This window comes from Python bivittatus, unplaced genomic scaffold (genome assembly GCF_059951505.1).
Source record: "Python bivittatus isolate LINGU-HERP-01145 unplaced genomic scaffold, Pbiv_v1 ctg000850_np1212, whole genome shotgun sequence".
Lineage (NCBI taxonomy): Eukaryota > Metazoa > Chordata > Lepidosauria > Squamata > Pythonidae > Python > Python bivittatus.
Genome location: NW_028277112.1, coordinates 25,965,808 through 25,990,501, shown reverse-complemented (window position 1 = coordinate 25,990,501; position 24,694 = coordinate 25,965,808). Strand labels below are relative to the sequence as shown.

Here is a 24,694-nt window from a genome sequence, read left to right as displayed (position 1 = left end):
TCTTCTGTATCGTCTGGTGGTGTTTATTGATGCACACCAGTGAGGCAGAACGGCTAGGATTTAAATTTAAATTGATATTTGTCCTAGAAATCAGTAAAAACAAATTTCTTACTTACCAAACACTTTGGATTCCTTAAGTATGACCATTATAAGCTATTTTGAACAGATCTGCCCTCCAAATCCTGCAAGAAGTGACTGCCTTATCTTAACACAAAAACATGCCAGGAGACACATTATGCAGAAGCAATGTTGTTGATTATGCTGCTGTCACTCATTCTACAACCAGCTTCCTTGAAGTCAATCTGGCTTTCTTCCTTCAAAATTTAACATGATACAAGTTGCGCCTGAAAAAAAAAGTATTCTTGTGGTAGAATATGGTTTAGATGTCTTTGAAATCAATGAGGTTTACCTCCGGATAATATATTTAGCATGAAAGCTACCAAAAGTAGAGACTTTTACTATGAATTTTATTATGCTCATACATTTACTAATAATTGTCTTGACTTAGATCCAAAAGTTATCTTCCTTCTGACTGCAGGACAAAAATAATGGCAGATCCAAATAGGTTTTATATTTATAGAAGGCTTTGTACAAGTTCATAAAGGTTTTTGTCAACCCGTTGAAGCCCTAAAGGACTTGACTCTTGGTGACTTCATGGCTGTGTGCATGTAGTGTATCTGAGAGTTCGTTTCCATTTAACTCAACAAAGCTTACTTTTGAACTGAAATGTATAGGATTGTTTTGTTAAAATGTATATATAAAAATTCATGTCTTCTTTATTCACCTGATTTGGGTACTTTATTCTTCTTTGCATTAATTAAAACAATGGGAAGTCTGATGTAAAAAACAATCCTATTATAACATAAAGCTTTGTGACCACTTTATTAGTCTGAAAAAGGAGATTTGGTGGCACAATAAATTATATCCAATAAATACGTGCTGCTTTTAAGGTGGTGTAATAGTGCTCTAATGCCTTTTTTTCTGCAACAGATTAACATAATCTAATTTTTAACCTTGCACTTGAAAAGAAAAGAGGACAGTAAACAACACACTGAAAATGGGAAGCACACATAACTGGCCTACTTTCCCAGATTGAAACACAAGCTACATTTATGAAAATTGGTTAAAGGCAGACATTTTTGTTAAGGGAAGTTCACCACTGATTTCCTCAGTACAAAGCTTAGCTAAACCCAAGTGTATAGAGCTCAGAGAAGACTAGATGTTCTAAAATCTTTTGTAGAGTTCTAAAAAGCACTTAAAGAGATGCATTGATACTTCTAATCATTATGCATTCCACAAGCTAAACATGCCAATTGAGTTGGAGTGATCTTAATCAGCTGGAAACAAAGTACAAAATAAGAAGGAAAGATTCTCTAGTGCCCTGGATGGAGCAGGAAGTGTTTTACATATTGCGTTGAAGAAATTCACTGATCAAGCCCTCAGGCCTCCCAGTGTTAGAAAAGCACTGCTAAATACTCTAGTATGCACTTTGGGACTGCTGTGAAATTTCCAACCCCCCTCCAGAACAGAAAATCCATTGGAGTTTTTGGGTGCTAACAGCACTAGGTCCTTATGGCCATCAAAGTCAACAAATGAAGCTAACACTGACTTCCTAGAGATATGCAAGGCCAGGCAAGAGTTTCTTCTAGAACCTTTATTATTGTTACTTCGTTATTTCAATTTTATGTTTATTCATATTTATATATTTTTGTCTGCTACCCTTGAAATAGAAAAATGTGATTAAAAGGTATGAAATACACAAATTTCAGCTCTTTAATACTATATGTTTAATGGGACAGAGGTGCTAGTTACTTTTCTAAAGAGCCAATACATTAACTCAAGAGGCTTATGAATTATATAGTCATGTTTTCAATCATGAGGTAATGAGGTAGGGTTCTAAAGGCAAAAATGGCAATTACAACTGAAGCTGGGACCATGCCAGTGATGACCTTCAAAATTGGTTTGTACAAAGTAATCTGTGACCATATGGTGATGGTGATGATGATGATGATGATCATCATCATCATCTCAGGCCATCCCAAGAACTACAATAAAGGACATTTGTATGACACACCAGCAATACATCTTGTATTTGATTTTATTAATTTGTTGATTTGACTAAGTGTCTGTGCATCTTTATCATCAACACCAAAAGTGGCCTTTATAAACCTTTTGTTCTGTTTTTGTTACTTTTTAATTCAACATTGTAAATGTAACCTTTGATATTGGGCTAACCCCACAAACCACAAAAATCAAGGGAAGGAACTAGGGCCAGTCATGGGCAGGGTAGGAAGGCCATCTTACCTGGCCTTAGATTAGTTTTTTGCTACATTTGCTACAACATTCAGCTTATGTCTTATTCTTTTTTGGTGCCTTGCACGCTTTCATGTGTTTTCAGTTTTAAAGGCCCTAAAAGCTGGAAGCGGCCCAGATCTTGTTGGCTCTCTCAGAGGACCTGCAAGGAATAAATATTACTCTGAAGTGACGGGAATGATGATGAGTTCAATCTTTAATATAAAGTCCTCCTGCCAGCATGGTCAGCTGAGATTAATACAAATAAGATGCTTCAACATAAATTTAAAATTGGTCATCTAATGCACATTTGCCCCACATAACCACTTAATATGGCAGGACTTTATTACAAGAAATTGGGAAAGCACTTGAGAATACTATACGCCCATAGAGTGGAATAAGCTCAGAACATCTTAAGACTGAGCTTTTTGTACATCGGGAGATACTTCAATCATACCAAATGGCTGGGTTCAGGAATGAATTTAGCTCTCTGTCCATGTGGCAGTCAATATCTAGACTGCCTGTATCTATGTTGTACAACAGAAAATTGGAACTGAATTTATCCTGTGTGATAGCTATATAGCATGAACCTATTTCTGCATTGTGTGGATGTTTGTAAAAATTTTAAACATGGACAAATTGTACTGATTTTTCTTCTTTATAATGAAAGTAAAGACTTCTTCTTGCTATACCATTTTTAATATTTATGATTTCAAGCATGATACCTTTAGATAAGAGAGTGTCACTATTTCACTGAAATTATTATTCATCAATTATGAATAATATGTCTCATTCATTAAAGAGGACAGTTTTTGAAAACTCTACATATTTCAAATGCTTTCCTTATGGATATTTTACAACATATATCTATATACAGAGTTATTTAACCTTTCTGGGATCTCCTTGGCCAATGCCATACTGGCTAATGAAACATTTATACAAAAAAGTGCACAAAATGTGAATTCTGAACCCATGGAAATGAAATGTCCATTAGTCAGAGGAGGGCAAAGATGGTCCTGGATCACCTTCTCTCTCTTGTCATTCAGTCTTTTTAAATTACAGTCAAGTCAAAAGCACGGCAATCCAACGGAACCCCGTCAGGAACGTATACTTGGGTCCACTGAGTCGTGCTGAAGAAAAAGGTGCAACAATAAACAAGTCCCTGTGCATTCGCAGTCATAGTTATGGGCAGAAAAGCCCTTGATGTTTGTTGCTTTGGTATTAAATAGCAATTATAAAAGCTTTTAGAAATAAAGCAATACATGATGAGGAAAGGGCTGGAAATGCTAGAAGGCTTGGATTTCTTGTCCATTGAAATCAGTCTCATTCTTAGTCATAAATAAATAATCTCTTTCTTGGTTTCGCTTCCATGCCAGGATCAATATCTCTTAACATCTTACTTATTTTATTACTGCTCTTGGTTTTCTGGGACTGATTGAAAGTTGCTCAGAGGAAATCTTTGGTTTTGCTTAAGTGTCCGTGACATTTAATCATGACTTTCCTTGCAGTTTAATTCCAACCAGTCAATCAGTTAATCCACTTCAATTGATTCTGTGCTCTCTGTTATTGGCTTGCACTCATTGGGCATCCTCTGGTGTCGACTCAGCTGGGTGGCTTGGGTGAAGCTCCTCTCACACCTTTCGCACCTGGAAAAAGCAAGAGAGAAAATTGAGACCAGGGAGCTGCTCCTGGGGGGCACTGGGCTTCGTCTTATCATGCCTAATCAGAACAGACACTCAAAAGTGGCTTCAGATTTTACCGGCTCAAGAGGTTTAATTGGTGGCTACTTCCAAGGCCCTGATGCCTATGATGGGACAAGGCCTGTCTGATTCAGAACAAGGGAATCTGTCAATAGACAGGGGAAGGTGATTTCTCTAGAGAGGCCTGTCCTACTGCAGCTCTGATCACTGTCAGTTCAAATAGATAAAGAACAAAAAGAGATTTTTAGGAGTGAGCCATCAAAGAAGCAGCTTGTCTGCAGTTTTCTACTCTGTAATCCCTCGGAGAAATTGATGACAAATAGAATTTCACCTCCTGCTAATTTAAAACCAGGAGTCTTACCTATTGGAACAATCATGAAACTGGGAAACAATAATCACTTTCTGTATTTGTCTGAGATTACTGTTTAGCCAAGATGATATAAGGAGGGTTATCATGGTTAAAAACATACTGTAAAAAATGGTATTATGGAATCAGTATATTGCTGAAATGGTCAGTGAGAGAATCCCAAATCTCAGCATTGCATGTTCCATTGCCATTTCTCCTCATGGATTTACATGATAAGCTGAGATAATGAATACATTAAGATGCAGGGTTTCTGTGCAAACATCCAAGGGATGTATGTAATTCAAAGAGAGACAACTTGACCTCTTTTAGATAAGAATATATTTTCCAAACTTTGGCCCTTCAATAATTTGACTTAATATTCAGTATAGATACTTGGTAACAGTGTTTAACACTTGCAGAATCTATAGGATGTAAGTAGTCTTTTCAGTAAGGTCCATCTGAACAAGCATTCCCCAACCTAGTGCCCTCTCAATAATTCAACTCTTACAATTTTAGCTCTCAAGTTTATAGCCAGGAAAAAAAATAGATAGATAGATAGATAGATAGATAGATAGATAGATAGATAGATAGATAGATAGCAAGAAATCTGTCCTAGATCACTTTCTCCAACTAGATGCTCTCCAGATATGTTGGACTGCATGCTGAGTGTGGAATTAAGCATCAGAATCATACCAGGCTGAGCAAAACTGTCACAGATCGCTCTTGTATTGGAATGAGTAAAGCCTGCATAAGAACTTCTTGATTATATCCCATGAATTTCAATTGAGTTTACAAAGGAAATGCTTGTGAATGACAAAACTACAGCTTTAATGTAATGTTGATAGAATCATATTAATTAACAGTGATTTAAGATACCTGCTCATAATCCAAGATATCCTGATGAAAAAAAAACTTTATTAAGGAGATGCTGCTCAAGTGTATCTTCTTTCCATTGTAAACATTATATAGAAAATGAATTAGCTCATTATGGATACATCAAGAGCCATTTATAAGTATATATAATTTCAGAATGGTATAAAGTATGTGTAATTTTTTTAAAAAAGAAAATTATGGTTTGAGAAGCCTATGGCCCGAATGTTACAAATTCATTCATCTGATCTCTACTTCCAGTCTAAGATGTCAAGATCTTTAAATTATGTTTCTTTGATTGTTTCTCTTGGAATATTTTAGCAGCCTGCCCTACTGTTAAAAACTGCACTGTGATCTTGACAAATGTAAAATGTCAGCTCTAATGTATCAGACCTATCAGCTCAATGAAAATAACTCAGAAGTATTGATCATCTAATGATTTCTGGTGTATTCATTAACGTCTATGTGCAGATCTTCCTCTCTCCAGAGTTCCTGAAATGCTGATGACACATTAGTGTATTGCTGATTGTTTATTAGAAAACTGATTAGTTACTGGATTAGTGTGTCAAAATATACTACCTTTCATTGCTTGATAAACTTGCAAATTATGATATTTTTTTTTCATTATGAAGACCTTGAAATCAATTCATTTTTAGGCTTAGTTTCTATAATACAATGCAGTGACCTCCACTTAGATTTGAATTTTTTTCTTTCTCTTTTCTATACCAACATAGCTACAGATATATTATTTGTAAAACATACATTTCATACACACACACACACACACACACACATGCATACACACACACACACGCACACACATATATTCTATCCATCTTTCTATCTATCTATCTATCTATCTATCTATCTATCTATCTATCTATCTATCTATCATCTATCCTCCAAGTCTATGTTGACTCCTGGAAATTGCCTGGACAAATCTGTGCAGTTTTCTTAGAAGATTTTTCAGACATGGATTGCCATTGTTTTCTTTTCAGGGCAGAAAGAGTGACTTGCTTAAGGTTACCTAGATGGTTTCATCAGGTTTCTAGCCTGATATTTTAACCACACACCAAACTGGTTCTCACCTTCTCATTAGTGAATTAATAACAAACATAGTATTATATACTGAAGGCGCAACTGAAAACTGAAAACTTATGAAATGAAGAACAAGTTATCCTGGATCATAAAGTAAAAACTTGCTCCTATATTAGTGATACCATACCAAACATATTTCAAGTAATTTCCACGTAGCATTCATAATGCATCCAAATTTAAAGGAATGACCATAACTAGTTTAAGTCCAAAAGAACTACCAACTGAAACAAGATAAAATGATACTTGGAGATTTGGGGTTACTAATGATGCAACAATTAAATAGATAAATAAACCCTCCATACAAACTAATATTCATGGTGACCATTCTACATCTCTAGTGTAGCCAACTGGTAAATTCAGTTTTTCCTTCTGTCTGAAGCAAATCTCAAATGTGTGTTTTTATTTGTGTGAGTTTTATAATTAATAATATAATATAATATAATATAATATAATATAATATAATATAATATAATAGTATGTATTTATATTTTGATATGTACCCACATTCACTGGAATGATGAAACTTTTGAGAAGGTACAGTAACAGGCTATTGAACTAAATTATTTCAATTTATTATTTCATAGATTATAAACTCTTATAAATACTATTCTCTAAATTAAGATGTAATATATCTTTTGAGTAAAGATTCTGGTCTTACACAAAATACTACTATCATTTCCAACTTAGAGTATAACAATGCATTAAAATTGGACCTCTCACAATTACTTTTTCATTGCATAATGTCTTAATATTAATTGTAACTACAATACATACATTGAATATTGGTAAATTCTCTATGTAAAAATCCTGCACCTTAAAGTCCTATGACCTTAAAGTCATAGAACAAATAAAATCCATGTGATTCACATGTATCTAATGGAATAGGTTCTAGGTAGCTAAGCAGTTTGTTTCATGGATGGAACTGTACTGAAACCACTCCAGATTAATTCAGATGTTTTAGAAAATACAAAAGAGAAAGAAAATGTAAAGGAAAAAAAATGTAGTACTGGCTCTTAGTGGTGCAAACTGCAGCTTTATTGGAAACATGACAAAAACAGAATGTTATGGGGGTGGAAAGTAAATGGAGTCAACAAGGTTACATATAAGTAACATCTTAACATTAAAAGAAATCTATTTTCCATTTTGACCCGGAAGCCTGTACAATTAATTACTAAAATCTATTTACACAGCAACTACATAAAATCAATCTGAATTGCTAGTTTTTGGCTTCCCTTTCCATTGGGTGTATTAATCCAGTGTAATGGTTCAGTAGGCGGCATTTGTTGACATGGCACTATTGTGTCATTCTAGTCTCAAGCTGAACACTGATTGAGTTGGATTTTGAAAAACATGGAGTCTTGCCTCCTTCTCTTCACACTCTGGACATCCCTGCGAGATGGCCAACCATGATTTGTATGAAACTTAAGTAAGTTGGTAGTTATCTCTCATACTATAGTATGCTAGACACAAGGTAATTTCTTACTTGGTTTATATGCCAGAGCAATCATATGAAGTGACAGAATGTAGCGTCAGTGAATGCATGCTTCTTAGCAAGATTTGGGCCACACGTAAAACAAAGTTATGGAACATTGCTAGTATTTCACCTGAATATGATAGTAGCTGCCGAAAGCTATGCAACAAAACCATTCTACAAACAGAATCTGATGTGGAACATGTGATATGATTTCTAAAGTGATACCTTGGTATTACCATCAATATAAGAATATTTTAGTTGCAACTTCCCTCCACAATTAGTGTGTGTGTGTGCCTCTGAGTCAGTTTTTGACTCCTGGTGACTGCCTGGACTAGTCCCTGCAGTTTTCTTGGCAAGGCTTTTCAGAAGTGGTTTGCCATGGCCTCCTTCCTAGGGCTGAGAGAGTGTGGCTGGCCCAAGATCACCCAGCTGGCTTCGTGCCAAGGCAGGACTAGAACTCATGGTCTCCCGGTTTCTAGCCTGATGCCTTAACCACTACACCAAACTGGCTATCCCACAATTAATAGAAGAATCAGTTACAAACATAAGTTATGTGATCATCAAAAAATGTGTTCTTTCAAACTTACTTGATTTATATGAACTACTTAAAATATAAATAATCAACAACAAACCTTGTTTTCATAGGCACCCCAAACCTAAGATGTCCATCTCAACCAAATCTTGCAAAGCAGCCAAATCTGAGTAGGGAATTCAAATCAACTACAGTGGGGCAGTGTGTGTGTGTGTGTGTGTATGTGTGTAATGGAGGATACTATAGGAGGATAGACTTACTAACCCCTTTCGGCTGCTTTTCATTCCTCCATACTGATATCTGGCCCCTCTTGGCTGGTTTTGGGAGGCAACTTACTAAAAGCCCTGAAGGGACAACTGAACCAGAATGGCTTTGATTACATCTATGGCTCTATGGATATTGTTGAACTACAACTCTCATCAGCCCTGGTGAGCATCACCCTAGGCCAAAACGAACATAATTTGTAACTCAATATCCACAAGCCATGTTTTCCACCCCTGAATTAAACTCTAAAATATTACTTGTCCTTAAAATTGCTACATATTATAAAATAATATAACTATATGCTGATGTAGTTTTTTTTCTATCTGAAATACTTCTATCTTAAAGTATGCAATCACTATTTTTGTTGCTTTGATATTCACTAATCGTTCCCTACTTTGATTGTCTCTAATATCCTGTACATAGCATATCCTTGAAAAATCCTTTCATCTATTTGGCATTCTTATATAATATTACTGGAAAGATTGTTACTGTAAATTAAAAAAAAAAAAACCACCATTTTCTGGTGAAATTACAGGATTATGTAAGTAAGATATAGATAGATGAGGGAGGCAGAGGTAGAAATAAAAGTAGAGGTAGAGTTAAAAATATATGAGTACTGTCATAATCTAAGGACTCAACTAGCAAGTTAATTGTTGTCTACATATCTTTCTCCTGAACAAATGCCACTGAAATAAAGAAGGAGCACACACAGCCAGGTTCACAGGACATCTCGGAAAGGGTGGTATCTACTGATTTAGCCTAGAGTTCTAATTCCCTTCCTGCTCATCTGAGCTTTTGGTTACTTACTTAAAGGGTTTCTCCCCTGTGTGTGTCCGGATATGATTGTTGAGTGTAGTAGCACCAGCAAAGGCACGACCGCAATAGCCACACTTGAAAGGTCTGTCACTGGAGTGAGTGACTACGTGGTTCCGGAGCTCTGAAGGTTGGGAGAAGGATTGGGAGCAGTGTCCACACTGATAGGGCCTGCAGAAAATAGAAACACCCAATGTGATCACTACTTTCTTTTTGCTTTTTAAACTGCAGCACATGGAAAATCATTTGGGTGGTGCCGCCAAGCTTTGATTGCTTATTTCAAAAGGGAATTTAATAGTGAGCCTTCTTAAACTTTGACATTTTCTCCTTCTTATCTTCCCTACTGATGTCCTCCACATGAGTTAAATATAATCCCCTATAACCCCTAGCAAGCACTGTCAATAGCTACACTGGCTAGATATTACCAAAATCCAATACAGCTGGGGGACATCAAGTTAGGGATGTGTTTCTATATAGTCATTTAAAAAAAAAGTAGGGAACCTCAGTTTCATATAAGGTCCTCATGAAAAAAAAATGTCCCTCCCTTCCTCACAAAAAAACATTAAGCTTATTACCATCTACAAACAGTAGCATCATTGATTCTTCTGAGAATGTGCAATATAGTTGTTACATATACTCAAAGAATCCAACAAGGTGCTCCAATTATTTTCTGTTTGGAATCCCTAAGGTAGGCCATGCTAAATAAATCAGGGACTTGGAGAATGGTCTCAGTCTGGAATTCAATCTTTCATTTGAAAGCTTTTACTGCTGAATGTAATAACCCTTCTATGCTAAATATTATCAGTGCCTATGGAATCTAGATACAGACTTTATTCATTAATTCTAGAAGACTCCTAGAACAGGTTAGAATTACTTAATATATTGGAAGCTAGGATTAGGTGCTGTTTGACTTTATTTTGCTACATGTGGTCCTGATGACCTCCTGTTTGTGCTCCTCATTCAGTAGTGCCACTGTTACACTAAGGACTCATGTACATGGTCTGGATGTGCCTTTCTATTAATAATACCAATGTATGTATACAAGCAGTCCCCTTCCAGCCCTGTACTCAGTAGGTGCAAATGCTGTTAGAGCAAGGGCAAAAAACAAACAGAATAAGTGTGTTACTTCTAACATTATAAATATAAAACTTATTGGTAGTGTAGAAGTTTTTTCGGGTAGATAAACATCTCAACAATATAAATGCTGAAGCATGTGTAGATTTGTTTTGCATGTGATTATGCCAGTCAGGGGGAGGGGAGATATATAATCCGGATTTTGTAGCCATTTGTGCAGAATCTATAATGTTTCACTTTGGACTATGGTATTTTTAAATTTGTCTGTTATTTTTAAATCAAACAGCAAATGATTTCATCTGAATCATCAACTGCTTGTGTAACAATGTTCAACCAATGTTCAACCGTTTATGTTGTAAAATTCACCTAGAATCATTAGAATATGCAGCATGCAAATGGATAGAAATGGATGGATAGATGGATCAATAAATAAACAGACCAATATGTATAGACCTTAAGTTATGGTTTTGATGAAAGATAACATCCAAACATTGCTTTTTGATTGATATTCTTTTTCCTTTTTTGGGCATGTTCTCTTCTACATATACACACACTTCAAGTGTTATGTTATATATATGTTATATAGATGCTAATGACATCAAATATTAGGCAGACTGATTGGATAGGCAAAGGAAGCTAGAGCTCTAGTGTCTCCATCTGATTGGAGATATCCAAGGACAAAATATATCAAATTAAGCCACTGAAGATTCAAGAGTAAAAAAATGGCAATACAGATTGTAAACCCTAATCAAGTCAGCACTTTTAAAATGTGATTCACACTTTGATTCCAATGGAGCTGTAAACTCATTGAATCCAATTGGAATTAGCCTAATTAGATTTTAGCCTAACCAAAATCAAGTTGCACATTTCCAGACACTTCTAGAAAGTTCACATAAAATGAAAATCTTGATTCAGCAAAGCCAACATAAAAATATTTTATGCTTTAAATATTTTAAATATACAGAGGAGAAATGTATGCCTCTTTCTTTTTCCATAATGAATAATAATAATAATAATAATAATAATAATAATAATGTATTTCATTATTCTTCATCTCAACTATATGGCTGGTTTCAAGTTTTTATATAATCCCATTCTAAAACCATAGGTTCTTTTCTTTCTTTTTATATGACATAAACTTTATTACAATTTCTTATAATGCTGCAAAATCTAAAGAAAAAAACCCCCTACAAGAAAGTATATATAAAAACATAATGTTTACTTAAAATGCTACTAATATCCAAAAAAGCAATGTAACAAAAATACAAATATTATTATTTATTGCATATATGAGTTACTTAAGTTCTGTGCAGACTGTAGCCTTAAAGCCAGAGATTCATTTCAAGGTAATAATTAATCTTTATGAAGACTTCCATGAATTGAAACCAACATTACTGAAAGGCAGTGTCCTTATGTCTTCCTGTCATCTGCAGTCACGTGATGTCCCATTCAGTGTTTGACTACCAAGAAAGATGTGCTTGGCAGCAAGACAAGACAGGGCACCCTGGTGCTAGAAACCACTTCCACAGGAAGTTCAGTGGGCCCATTCTTTCACAGAATGTGCTATTAGAATGGAATCAAAGGAAATTGGTGGTGAGATTTTTTCAATCTACATTCTTTTAAAATCTGTTTTTTTAAAAAAAAAAAACTTGTAAGCTTTTTTTTTTTAATTTAGGTAGAAAAAATTGCCATGAAAATAACTCCTATTATGACAAATACCCATACCAAATTTTAGACATCTAGATTGAGGCTATTTTTTGCAAATGGAACAATGACACTCCTTCCAGAATGTGATGCAGTTCTCTGGTTGAAGTAAAGGAATAGTCTAAAAAAAATGTACTGGTATTTTCCTCAAAAGAAAACAGTCATTAAGCCAATCATCTAGCTACAACAGTTCACCTTGTTATACAACTATCATGGATGAAAGACTAACGAACAGTGGAATGAATAAAAAAAACTATGGTTCTCTGTCCCTAAATCTCTTAACCCACCCCCAAAATATCAGATTAAGCCTGTCAAGGGTGGTCTGATCACAAGAATCACTCTTACTCAAAGCACATCACGGAATGTACTCCTCTTTCCTTCCCACCATAACATTTTATCGAATGTAGATATGGGTTCCATGTTGATGCATCAGGATGATTGGAGCTTTGAGAAGATTATAAATTAGGATATGTTATACTGATTTATCCCCCAAATTATCCCAATCTATCTGCAAATTCAGTGCATTGTAAAGAACTTAAAGCAAAGTATTTAAAGAGAGTTAAATACCTTGGACACTGTTGAGACCCCATATTGTATTATACATAAAGCTCTGATGCACCCTCCCTAGGGAACAAATTCAATCAGATTTTGTATCAAATCTGATACAATCAGATATACTTTATCCTGGTGCTGCAGTACAGAAAAGAACTTGGTACCTAACATGATATGCTGTTTTTTATGTTCTGCAACAGCATCAGATAGGTCTTGGTATCCATGACAGCTCCTCCACTATCCTCTGTTGCTCTCCCCAGCTGTCCACCATTATCTCCACCTTAAATGCTAGAGCTAAGCTGCTTGAACACCTTAGTACTTACTTTTGAATGCCTAAGTTTACCATGAGGACCTACATCTTAAATTTCAGTACATGTAACTGAAATAAGTACATATTCTATTTTTGCACTATCTTCCCCATGTCATATTTTAGAGTGCACTGTATATGTCTATGGATAGTGCTGTAGAAATCTGTATCATATGAATTTAGAGATGTATCTTGTGGCTGCCTATAGTCTCAAAATCATGCACACAAAAAAAATGGTGCAAAACACTGGTCCAATGACAATTCAAGAAAGTTCACGGAAAGTATTTTAGAAGTCCAATATTCTTTAGACCTTTCTTGGGAGATTATGAGTTATAAGAAAGTTCATTGGGGAGGGGAATATATGACAGCATCTTTTGAATATCTGAAGGACTGTCATATAAAAAAGGACAAAAACTGTTACTCTAGACCTGAAGTCAAATCTAAATAGTTTAAGTTACAGGTTGGCTTTCCACTGAACATTAGAAATATTTTCTTAGTGGTAAGAATTATACAATAAAAGAATTAAACATTTAGAAAAAGATAAGTTCTTCTTGCTGCAGATGTTCAAGGAGAAACTGGGCCTAATCTAGCAGATTTCCAGTATGACATGTGGCATTGGTCTAGCAGGCCAGTCAAATGGGATTATATGAATTCTGCACACCTCTTCAGTGCAAACAATCTGTTTTGTCTCAAAGAAGGCTCAGCTAGCTATATTGTTATTTCAAAGCAAGAAGACAGAACTATTACTTCATAGCTGCAGAAAAACATGGGCGGTGTGTCTTCCTGTACACATCTTGGAAACTACATTTCATAGTTACATTTTTAAAAAAAATTTGCTTTCCAAAACTAAAAAAAAAATCACTTGTGTTGTCTTTAGCTAGACAGCTACAATTAGTAGCCTCCTTTTGTTGAAAACGCTCTATGTTGCCAATGGGCACTTCAAAGCCCTTGATTAAGGGTATTTACTCAATTGGTCCTTTCATTTATCTACAATTCGTTTCTATCAATCTCTTTTTTTAAAAAAAAAAGGATATATCTTTAGGCACCTCAATGATTTTAGTCCTGAGGAACAAGCAGCTTAAGCTACAATTCCTAAAACCTCTATTTTTATTGTTAATGGACTCTGCTGTCTTACCAGTGCTTTGTTCTGAACAAATATGTATTACTCAAGAGCTAAAATCCAGAGCAAAGGAAAGAGACAATGGTGCCCAGGCATACAGAACAATTCAATTAAGTGTAAAATAAAATGTTATCCCTCATTTGTCAGCTGGATTGCTTAATTGTGACTACTTGCATCACTGATCACCAATACTATTATTTTACAGTGCTTCAGAGCACTGATCACAGAATTTTTTCGCTTGATTAATGACCTAGCTTTGGTCAATAGTTCAATACTATATTATTTTAATTACATTACAAAATCTGTGATGAGTGTTCCACAACAAGTTTCAAATGAAAGTTTCTATAGCTGTAAGATATCAGTTGAACTGAGATTATTTAAGGATTAGAAATGGAATTTTGGTTTTCCTAATATTAATAATAATCAGATTTCCAAACGTTATTTGAGTATTTCTTATGTAAAGTGCTTGCAGGAAGGAAAAAAAAAAAGGAATTCTTTTCCTTTCTGCTGAACTACCATAAAGAACGTTTAGTAAACCCTAATCATAATGCTACTAATAAATAGGATTTATTTGTTTATGCATGGATGTATGCCAGTAAATGAAAAATAATTGTCTTGAAATAAAATCCTGTAGAATCCAGAACTATTTATTTATGTACTAAATTTATTCAGCACTTTGATATTAAATTTTGTTTATTATTGGATCATTTTCATAATGATGATGCTAAATTAATAGATAGATGATAGATAGATAGATAGATAGATAGATAGATAGATAGATAGATAGATAGATAGACAGACAGACAGACAGACAGACAGACAGACAATCCCTCACCTCCTTGTTCTAGTCTAGCCATCCATTTACAGGACATTGTTGCCCTTTGAAATGCAAAACCTTTGGTCTGAGGGTTCAATTAGGACATACTGTATCTATGTGCTCTGAAAATCCAGAGCTCTGCTTGCAATGGGGTGGTGCACAGTTCATTAAAAAATACATGAAGGCTTTCAGTTTACTCATTTCTTTTGTTCTTTCTTCTACATAACTAATACATAAAACATTTATATATCCTTTTCCCTTCATTCTCCCCCTTGTTCTAAAGCATCATCAGACTCCACGCAGAAAACTTGCAATGTACGTAAGATGCCCGGCCTTTTTTACCAATGGGAAATGTTTCACAAATACAGTGAGAATTCTTCCTTGCATATGTGGATATATAACATTTTCATATGCTGACGACTTGGGAGTAGCTCTATTTCACACAAAAATCAATGTAAGTAGAGTTCAGATTTCCAAAAAAACCCCAACAATCTGATATTTTACATGCTAATACTACATATTAATACTTATTAGATCCTAATACTTACTATTATGATTGGAAAGTAATTTCATTTTTTTGTTTGAAGGAACTAATCTCTTATATAGAAAGTGAAGCTGTATAAGTTATCAAATGTATAAAAATCTGCCAATGATTAAATATTTCACTATAGTGTATTATTTTTTCTTAAAGCACTTAATAATATGTTATAACAAGATATTTTTAGTAGTACATTCTTTTGGTAAAAAGATACACCAAGATGTGCTGTAATCATGACCAATTGATTTTCTGAGAATGAGTGGGATCATTAACATTTATTAGCCCCTGGTTATCTATTTTTTAACTGGTACCACAATAAACAAATAAGTCACTAAGTAAAATCAATTAATCTCTTATTTCTGTGTGATTAATTTTTTTTCTGCAAAATTAAATCATTCTTTGTTTATAAACGATAACCTCTCTGAAACAATTGCAACCAAATAGGAGATATATTAAGCCCTTAAAATTTGTCATAAAACCTGCAGATATTATACTTTCAAGACTATCATTTTTTTAAATAAAAGAAATGCAGAGTGATTGCTTAGCATATTATAGTAAGTTGTTTTCTGCAATAGTGGTTCTATTATAGTAAAATCACCTCATGAGATGAAGGGGAAAAAAGCCTTCTTCAATCAAATCCCTTCCAGATATTCTGCTCATATTGGCTGAATCTAAGCTTTCATGTAAAGTAGTAAAGATTATTAGCATAAGCAAGTAATATTCAGTTGTATCATAGTGATATTACACAGAAATACTTCACATATTTTAAAATATTAGATTACAAACAAGTAAATCTACAGGCTTTTTAGAAGAGATTATGCAAGAAGAATTGAATGTTGAATTTGACTTTTTGTCAGTTCTTTGATTCCATAGTCAAGGCATACACAGAGAAATGAATCCTGGTAACATGCCCTTGATTATTTATTTTATATTCTCTTCAAAAATGTGCTGTGAATATGGAGGATATCCCACAGTGAATAAGGCTACTGTCACGGCTACTGCAGGGGTGGAGTAGGGATGGGTAACAGCACTATTGGTGATAAGTAACTTGCAACATTTTAGACATCTCTCTCTAAATACCAGATAGATAGATAGATAGATAGATAGATAGATAGATAGATAGATAGATAGATAGATAGATAGATAGATAGATAGAATACTTTATTGGCCAAGTATGACACATACAAGGAATTTGACTTCGGTGCAAAAAACTCTGTGTGTTTGCATAGCATCAGGAAATAAGGAATAATAAAAAGTAATAACATTATATATTAAAACTATGCAATCAGAAGAGGAGAATTGGAGGAATAATAATACTATGGCTATTGACTAACATATATTCATTTTTAAAGGAGAAGCTATTGTCTAGCATATATTCACATTTAACAGAGCATTATCAGTCACGTCTTGGCAGTCATATCTTATCATGCAATGTCAATCAGTTTGTCATGCTGCATTAATTAGGTGTTCAGCAGAGCAATGGCACGAGGGAAAAAACTACTCCGGTGTCTAGATGTTTTAACATACGGTGCTCTGTAGTGCCGTCCTGAGGGAAGAAGTTGAAACAATTTATGTCCAGGATGAGAGGGATCTGCAGTAAGGATATGCTGGGAAATATGGGCAGGAGGATATTGTTGCTCTCATGTGTTACTTGTGGGCTGAGCATAGACTTCTGGATAGTCACTATCAAACAGAAATGGTGAACAAGATTGCATTGTTCTTAAGGTCAAGTACTGTCATATAATAAACAAGGTACTCCAAAGGATATATTTGAAGGAAATTCAACACACCATCGTACTACAAACACAAGTCTCTAAGACAGCAGTTTTCAACCGCTATGCTACAGCACATTTCTGTGCCATGAAAGGCCACAGGTGTGTCGCATCAGCAAGCCAAAGTAAATGACAGGAAGTGCTGCACAGCCAGAACCCCACCTCTGTGACATCACCAGGGGCGGAACTGCCTCCGTTTCTCCTCCCAAGTCCCAGCAGCTTGTGATGTCACAGCACACATCTCATGCATATAAGATGTGTGCCGTGAGATGAAAAAGGCCGAAAACCATTGCTCTAAGAACTTGAAAAACTCAGTATTAAAAATAAGAGCTTAAAACACAGCAAATCCCACTGTTTTTATGGAAAAGACAAATTAGGCACTGATTAGCACATATCTCATGATATATGCTGACATATATTGTATTTATGACTCCATCAAGGTAATACACATGACAATTTATGAAATTAAAATTTGCCACAAATGTTTCTAAAAAATTATATATGACACTGTCAGGGAGAATATCCGTATGACCCAAAATATATATTAATCATTTAAAATGCATTGTAGACTGTGCATGACATTAAAAATAAAGATGTATATTTTAAGAACTGCTTTTTAGTTAAAAAATGCATTATGAAAAAGTTATGGTTTTTTTTTTTAATCACTTTGATTGAAGGCTTCTGCTTACCCCTTTCTGGAGCCCCCCAAATGGGATTGTTGGGAATTTCTGCAGCAGAAAAACAGAAGAGAAAAGGGATTTCTGATCCTGGTTCATGGAATAATGGACAAGTTTGCCAAGAACCAGGCAAAAACAAGCAAACAAGCAAACCCAATCTTGGAAACTGCTCAGCCAGTTACTTCTAGGTGTGTTTCTAAATGTTAGTCTTTAAGTTGTTTCCAAGAGAAACACAAAATTATTTAGCAATTTAAAAAATGCATTCTAGGATAAGTGATAGCAGCATCTATGAAGAGGAGGCGGTATCAAAAAATGAAGATGGCAGCTGGAATTGCTTTTGAAGCCCTGCCCCGTTTTTACATGGGGCACAGCCTCCACCGTTCCTTTTTTTATTTTTCCCCTCCCACACCTGGTAAGAGACTATGGTGAAAACTGGTGAAAACTGTTTTAAAAAAATCTAATTAGCATAAAATTCAAATATTGCCTACATACAAATTTGAACATACTTAATTTTTGTCCTGGGGAGATGACTATCTAGCATGAATTTTAAAAGCTGCCACTGGTAGATATATTATATCATATTATTAATTATTATTAATTAATATAAAGAAATATTAAATATTGCTCTCATATTATTACTCTGAAAAAAATAATGCCATTAATTTCTCATAATAATTTTTACACAATTCAGACTATGCCAGAGGGGCCATAAGACCCTTTCGTTGCACTACGATTAAAAGGGTTTGGCTTCAGATTTCTGGAGAGCATAGGGAAGGCTGTCATATCGCTCTATACTGTAGAAGAGATGTTAGAAACCCTACTAGATGTCTAATTACATCCTGGGAGCAAGTCAAATTATTTATTTGATCTAGAAATAATCAGTCATATAAATAACCTCAGATGATTTCTTAATTTTTTTTAATAAAAGAGAAAATATTGGGTTTAAATTAGCATAGATATTATTGTCTAGAATGGGAATAGAAAACCTGAATGAAAGAATTCATGCAGTATATATTGTAAATGAAACAGTCAAAAATTACTACAGTATTCCTTCAATAGAAAAGAGGCAAAAAACATAGATGAATTTGGTAAATACATTTCTGCTCATTTAGTGGGAATGGAGGATATGTGCAAAACAATTCCCCTCCCTTTTCAAATGCCATGTACTGTTTATGCAGAAAGGCATTTGCACTCTGCCACTGTAATCATGCTACAGGCATTGCATGTCTCTGTTCTTGGCACAAATCACTCACAGTTATTTTACTGTCAAGTCTAGGTTGAGCAATCACCCATAATATCCATAAACCAGTGCAAGTTAGTAAATAACACCGGTGAAAAGTATACAGGCATGACTTAGGAGGAACTGACTTTGTACATGCAAACCGATCTCTGCTACCATTGAGAAGTAAGGAAAAGTCCATCATATTCCTATTCAGTAACAATGATGGAAGGGATGGGTCAAAGCACCAGTGGGTCAAGTGGGTTACTATCAATGCAGGTGGATTATTAATCTATTCTGGTGTTTGACTCTCTGCCTAGGAGAATATGACTTGGAAGTCATTTTGTTGGCAACTTATTTCAACTCTTAGTAATTCATATTCCACCCCTTAGTAATAATTGCAATAGTGGCTATCCTTTGAGTGATTTTGGCAATGGATTCTAAGGATACATGAAGTACTTTGCTTTGATGAAATTCTGAACAAATTATGCGCTCAGGCAGTTTTGCAAAGCAGTCGTTGCACTTCTAAGAGCAAAGTGACAGCAGCACTTCACCTCACTCTGCTTTGGAGCCTCTTTCAGACTTCTTCTGCAGAGCTTAAGATGCAGAAAAAAGCTGAGAGCAGCCTTCTTCCATAGCATCAGTTGATGTGCTTCAACACCAGATTACGTTTGGCAAATACTGTCACAATCCCACAGTGCAAGCCAGAGCTTTAAACCCTACTGACATGTGCTGAAGGTCTTTCAGGCCAGGCATACTGCAAGGATTCTCAAAGCCTCCTATCCCATAAGCACTTTGATAATGTTGGGACAGAAGACTGAGAGAAGCCTTCTCTCATAGTATTATCCCAATATGGCTGAAGGCTACACAAATGGCTTCATTAAGGTGAATAAGGTATCCTCTTTGCCTCCATGCAGTAAATTGCTTTGCTAGAAGTGGATCTATGTTGCTCTGCATGGGCCTAATGATCACATTAAATGTTAATGACATTATTAGCCATACATTATGCCTGTATTAATGTGCATCATTCTACAAGTGTTCACCCAGAACTGTAAATACACATACCAGGGAAATTTCTTGATTCTCCCCAAATCTGGTTCCAATATTTTCCACTGCAGAACAGCAATAACCCTGATAGGAAAATCTTGTTCACGTCCTCTATTGCAAGATATTTTACATTAAAATCACAAATAATCTTCCAGCAAATCTATGAACTAATTCATAGATCTCAACTAATCCAATGGAAACAAAGTATGTCAGAGTGTCTATTTAGGATATGGAAAAAATGTAATTCTTATCATATATTACAAGATAGAAGAATTGTTGACCAAATCCTATTGTTTCTTAAGGAAGTTTGAAGAATTGTCTCTATTCTTTTAATGCAGAATTGTGATAATCTCAATTTCTAGGTAGTCCTTCTTCCCCTAGCTGTCCCTACTCTCAACAGACCAACTCAGTGATAACCTCTTGTAAAATAATTTTAATGTTGCATCCAGTTTTTGTGTCCAGAAAGCAAAACCAGAAACCTGTTTAAAGAGGAGTTTTTACCCTAGTCCCATGGATTGAAGCTAGAGCCTTTTTCTACCCTTGAGTTGACCCTTCCCCCAAGCAAATGGTCATGAATAAGCTAACCTTCACTTCCAAGAACACTGTGATAACCTTATTTTAGTTCATCACTATCAGAATGTTGATCTATTGGCGGTGAAAAGGTTCAATTTCTGAATTCCAACCTGTAGCTTCTCAGGTCAACAACGACACTGTATCAGTGCTGCCTAAGAGCCACACTTTGTATTACTGCTCTACTCAATTAAAGAAACATTGACAAAAAGTGCAAGCATAACCTTCTCACACATACAACATCATTCTTTATTTGGTGAAAAAATCTGGCTTGCTAATATTAACATTGTTGTTGTTTAGTCGTTAAGTCGTGTCCGACTCTCCGTGACCCCATGAACCATACTGCGCCAGGCCTTCCGGTCCTTCACTGCCTCCCTGAGTTTGCTCAGTTTCATGCTCATTGCTTCAGTGATGCTATCTAACCATCTCATCCTCTGCCGTCCTCTTCTCCTTTTGCCTTCAATCTTTCCCAGCATCAGGGTCTTTTCCAAAGAGTCCTCTCTTCGCATTAGGTGACCAAAGTATCTGAGCTTGAGCTTCATTATCGATCCTTCCAATGAGCAATCAGGGTTGATTTCCTTTAAGATTGACTGGTTTGACCTCCTAGCAGTCCAGGGGACTCTCAAGAGTCTTCTCCAGCACCACAGTTCAAAGGCATCAATTCTTCGGCGCTCCGCCTTCTTTATGGTCCAGCTCTCACAGCCATACATTACTACTGGAAAAACCATAGCTTTGACTATGCGGATCTTTGTCGGCAAGGTGACGTCTCTGCTTTTTAATATGCTATCTAGGCTTGCCATAGCTTTCCTCCCAAGGAGCAAGCGTCTTTTAATTTCATGGCTGCAGTCTCCATCTGCGGTGATCTTGGAGCCCAAATAAATGAAGTCTGTTACTGCTTCCATTTCTACCCCTTCTATTTGCCAGGAATTGATGGGTCCAGATGCCATGATCTTAGTTTTTTAATGTTGAGTTTCAAACCAGCTTTCGCACTCTCCTCTTTCACCCTCATCAAGAGGCTCTTTAGTTCTTCTTCACTTTCTGCCATTAGGGTGGTATCGTCTGCATATCTGAGGTTGTTGATGATTCTCCCTGCAATCTTAATTCCGGCTTGTGATTCTTCCAGCCTGGCATTTCTCATGATGTACTCTGCATATAGGTTAAATAAGCAGGGTGACAGTATACAGCCTTGTCGTACACCTTTCCCTATTTTGAACCAATCGGTTGTTCCGTGACTGGTTCTAACTGTTGCTTCTTGGCCTGCATACAGATTTCTCAGGAGACAGGTAAGGTGGTCTGGTACTCCCATCTCTTTAAGAATTTGCCACAGTTTGTTGTGATCCACACAATCAAAGGCTTTTGCATAGTCAATGAAGCAGAAGTAGATATTTTTCTGGAACTCTCGTGCTTTCTCCATGATCCAGCGAATGTTGGCGATTTGATCTCTAGTTCCTCTGCCTCTTCGAAACCCAGCTTGTACATCCGGTAGTTCTCGGTTCATGTATTGCTGAAGCCTAGCTTGTAGGATTTTGAGCATAACCTTGCTAGCATGTGAAATGAGTGCAATTGTGCGATAGTTTGAGCATTCTTTGGCATTGCCCTTCTTTGGAATTGGAACATAAACTGACCTTTTCCAATCCCGTGGCCACTGTTGCGTTTTCCAAACTTGCTGGCATATTGAGTGCAGCACTTTAACACCATCGTCTTTTAGTATTTTAAATAACTCAGCTGGAATACTGTCACCTCCACTAGCTTTGTTGTTAGCAATGCTTCCTAAGGCCCACTTGACTTCACTCTCTAGGATGTCTGGCTCAAGGTCAGCGATCACACCAGCGTGGACATCAGGGACATTAAGATCTTTCTTGTATAGTTCTTCTGTGTATTCTTGCCACCTCTTCTTAATCTCTTCTGCTTCTGTTAGCTCCCTGCCTTTTTGTCCTTTATCATGCCCATCTTTGCACTAAACGTTCCTTTCATATCTCCAATTTTCTTGAAGAGATCTCTAGTCTTCCCCATTCTATTGTTTTCCTCAATTTCTTTGCATTGTTCATTTAAGAAGGCCTTCTTATCTCTCCTTGCTATTCTCTGGAAATCTGCATTCAGTTGCTTATATCTTTCCCTTTCACCCTTGCTTTTCGCATTCCTTCTTTCCACAGCTATTTGTAAAGCCTCATCAGACAGCCATTTTGCTTTCTTGCATTTCTTTTTCTTTGGGATGGTTTTAGTTGCTGCCTCCTGTACAATGTTACGGACCTCCGTCCATAGTTCTTCAGGCACTCTGTCTACCAAATCTAATCCTCTAAATCTATTCATCACCTTCACTGTGTACTCACAAGGAATATGATCTAAGTCATACCTGAGTGGTCTAGTGGTTTTCCCTACATTCTTCAATTTAAGCCTAAATTTTGCAGTAAGAAGCTCATGATCTGAGCCACAGTCAGCTCCTGGTCTTGTTTTTGCTGTCTGTATAGAGCTTCTCCATCTTTGGCTGCAAAGTATGTAATCAATCTGGTTTCGGTATTGACCATCTGGTGATGTCCATGTGTAGAGTCGTCTCTTGTGTTGTTGGAAAAGAGTGTTTGCTATGACTAGCTTGTTCTCTTGACAGAACTCTATTAGCCTTTGCCCTGCTTCATTTTGTACTCCAAGGCCAAACTTGCCTGTTATTCCGATTACTCCTTGACTTCCTACTTTAGCATTCCAATCCCCTATGATGAAAAGGACATCTTTTTTTGGTGCTAGTTCTAGAAGATGTTGTAGGTCTTCATAGAAGCGGTCAACCTCAGCTTCTTCAGCATCAGTGGTTGGGGCATAGACTTGGATGACTGTGATATTGAATGGTTTGCCTTGGATACGCACTGAGATCATTCTGTCGTTTTTGAGGTTGTACCCCATTACTGCCTTTCCGACTCTCTTATTGACTATGATTGCAACTCCATTTCTTCTAAGGGTTTCTTGCCCACAGTAGTAGATATAATGGTCACCCGAATTAAATTCACCCATTCCCGTCCATTTCAGTTCGCTGATTCCCAAGATGTCGATGTTCAGTCTTGTCATCTCATGCTTGACCACATCCAGCTTGCCTTGGTTCATAGATCTTACATTCCAGGTACCTATACAATATTGTTCTTTGCAGCATCGGACCTTCTTTTCGCTTCCAGATACATCCACAGCTGAACGTCCTTTCGGCTTTGGCCCAGCCGCTTCACTCTTTCTGGAGCTACTTGGAATTGCCCTCCGCTCTTCCCCAGTAGCATATTGGACACCTTCCGACCTGAGGGGCTCATCTTCCGGCGTCATATCTTTTAGCCTTTTAACATTGTCCATGGGGTTTTCTTGGCAAGGATACTGGAGTGGGTTGCCATTTCCTTCTCCAGTGGACCACATTTTGTCAGAACTCTCTGTCATGACCTGTCCGTCTTGGGTGGCCCTGCACGGTATAGCTCATGGCTTCACTGAGTTACGCAAGCCCCTTCGCCACGACAAGGCAGTGATCCATGAAGGGGAATATTAACATACACCACCGGAAAACTGAAAAAAAAAAAAAAAAAAAAAAAAAAGTACAGCACTCACTGCTGCTGATACTGTTCCCAGCTACTGATTGAAAGTTGTGCTTTCTACTACCCCTTGCATAGTTTGGACTATTCAAACCTTACATTTCTTAACCATTACTTATTGTACTGGGATAGGAACAAAAGGAAATATTTTTATTGTGGTTCTCATTCATATATCTAGAACCCTTGCAATATCTGAAAAAAGGCCCCAGAATCGATATGTTGGATGAGTATCACTGGGATAGATTTCCATTAATACTAAGAGGCACAAGTACCAATGAGTTTCCACATTTTTCTCCTTAGTACATGTGGAATCCCCAGATAAATTCAAACATTGTTCTTTTATAGAAGATGATG

At 36.3% G+C, this 24,694-nt stretch overlaps 1 protein-coding gene across 3 annotated transcripts in view; it reads right to left on the bottom strand.

The window, feature by feature from the left end:
* Positions 1–1,404: 1,404 nt before the first annotated feature.
* PRDM6 (PR/SET domain 6) overlaps positions 1,405–24,694 on the bottom strand; it is a 98,883-nt gene continuing 75,593 nt past the window's right edge. Inside the window, exons 7-9 of one of the 3 annotated variants that reach the window (XM_088130114.1) lie at positions 17,963–18,001; positions 9,384–9,560; positions 1,405–3,938 (exon numbers count right to left, since the gene is read on the bottom strand). In XM_088130114.1, the coding sequence (XP_087986240.1) occupies positions 3,824–3,938; positions 9,384–9,560; positions 17,963–18,001 (331 nt within the window). In that variant the 3' untranslated portion in view covers positions 1,405–3,823. The remainder of the gene's footprint in view (positions 3,939–9,383; positions 9,561–17,962; positions 18,002–24,694) is intronic. The other 2 variants (XM_088130112.1, XM_088130113.1) reach the window with 2 other exon arrangements.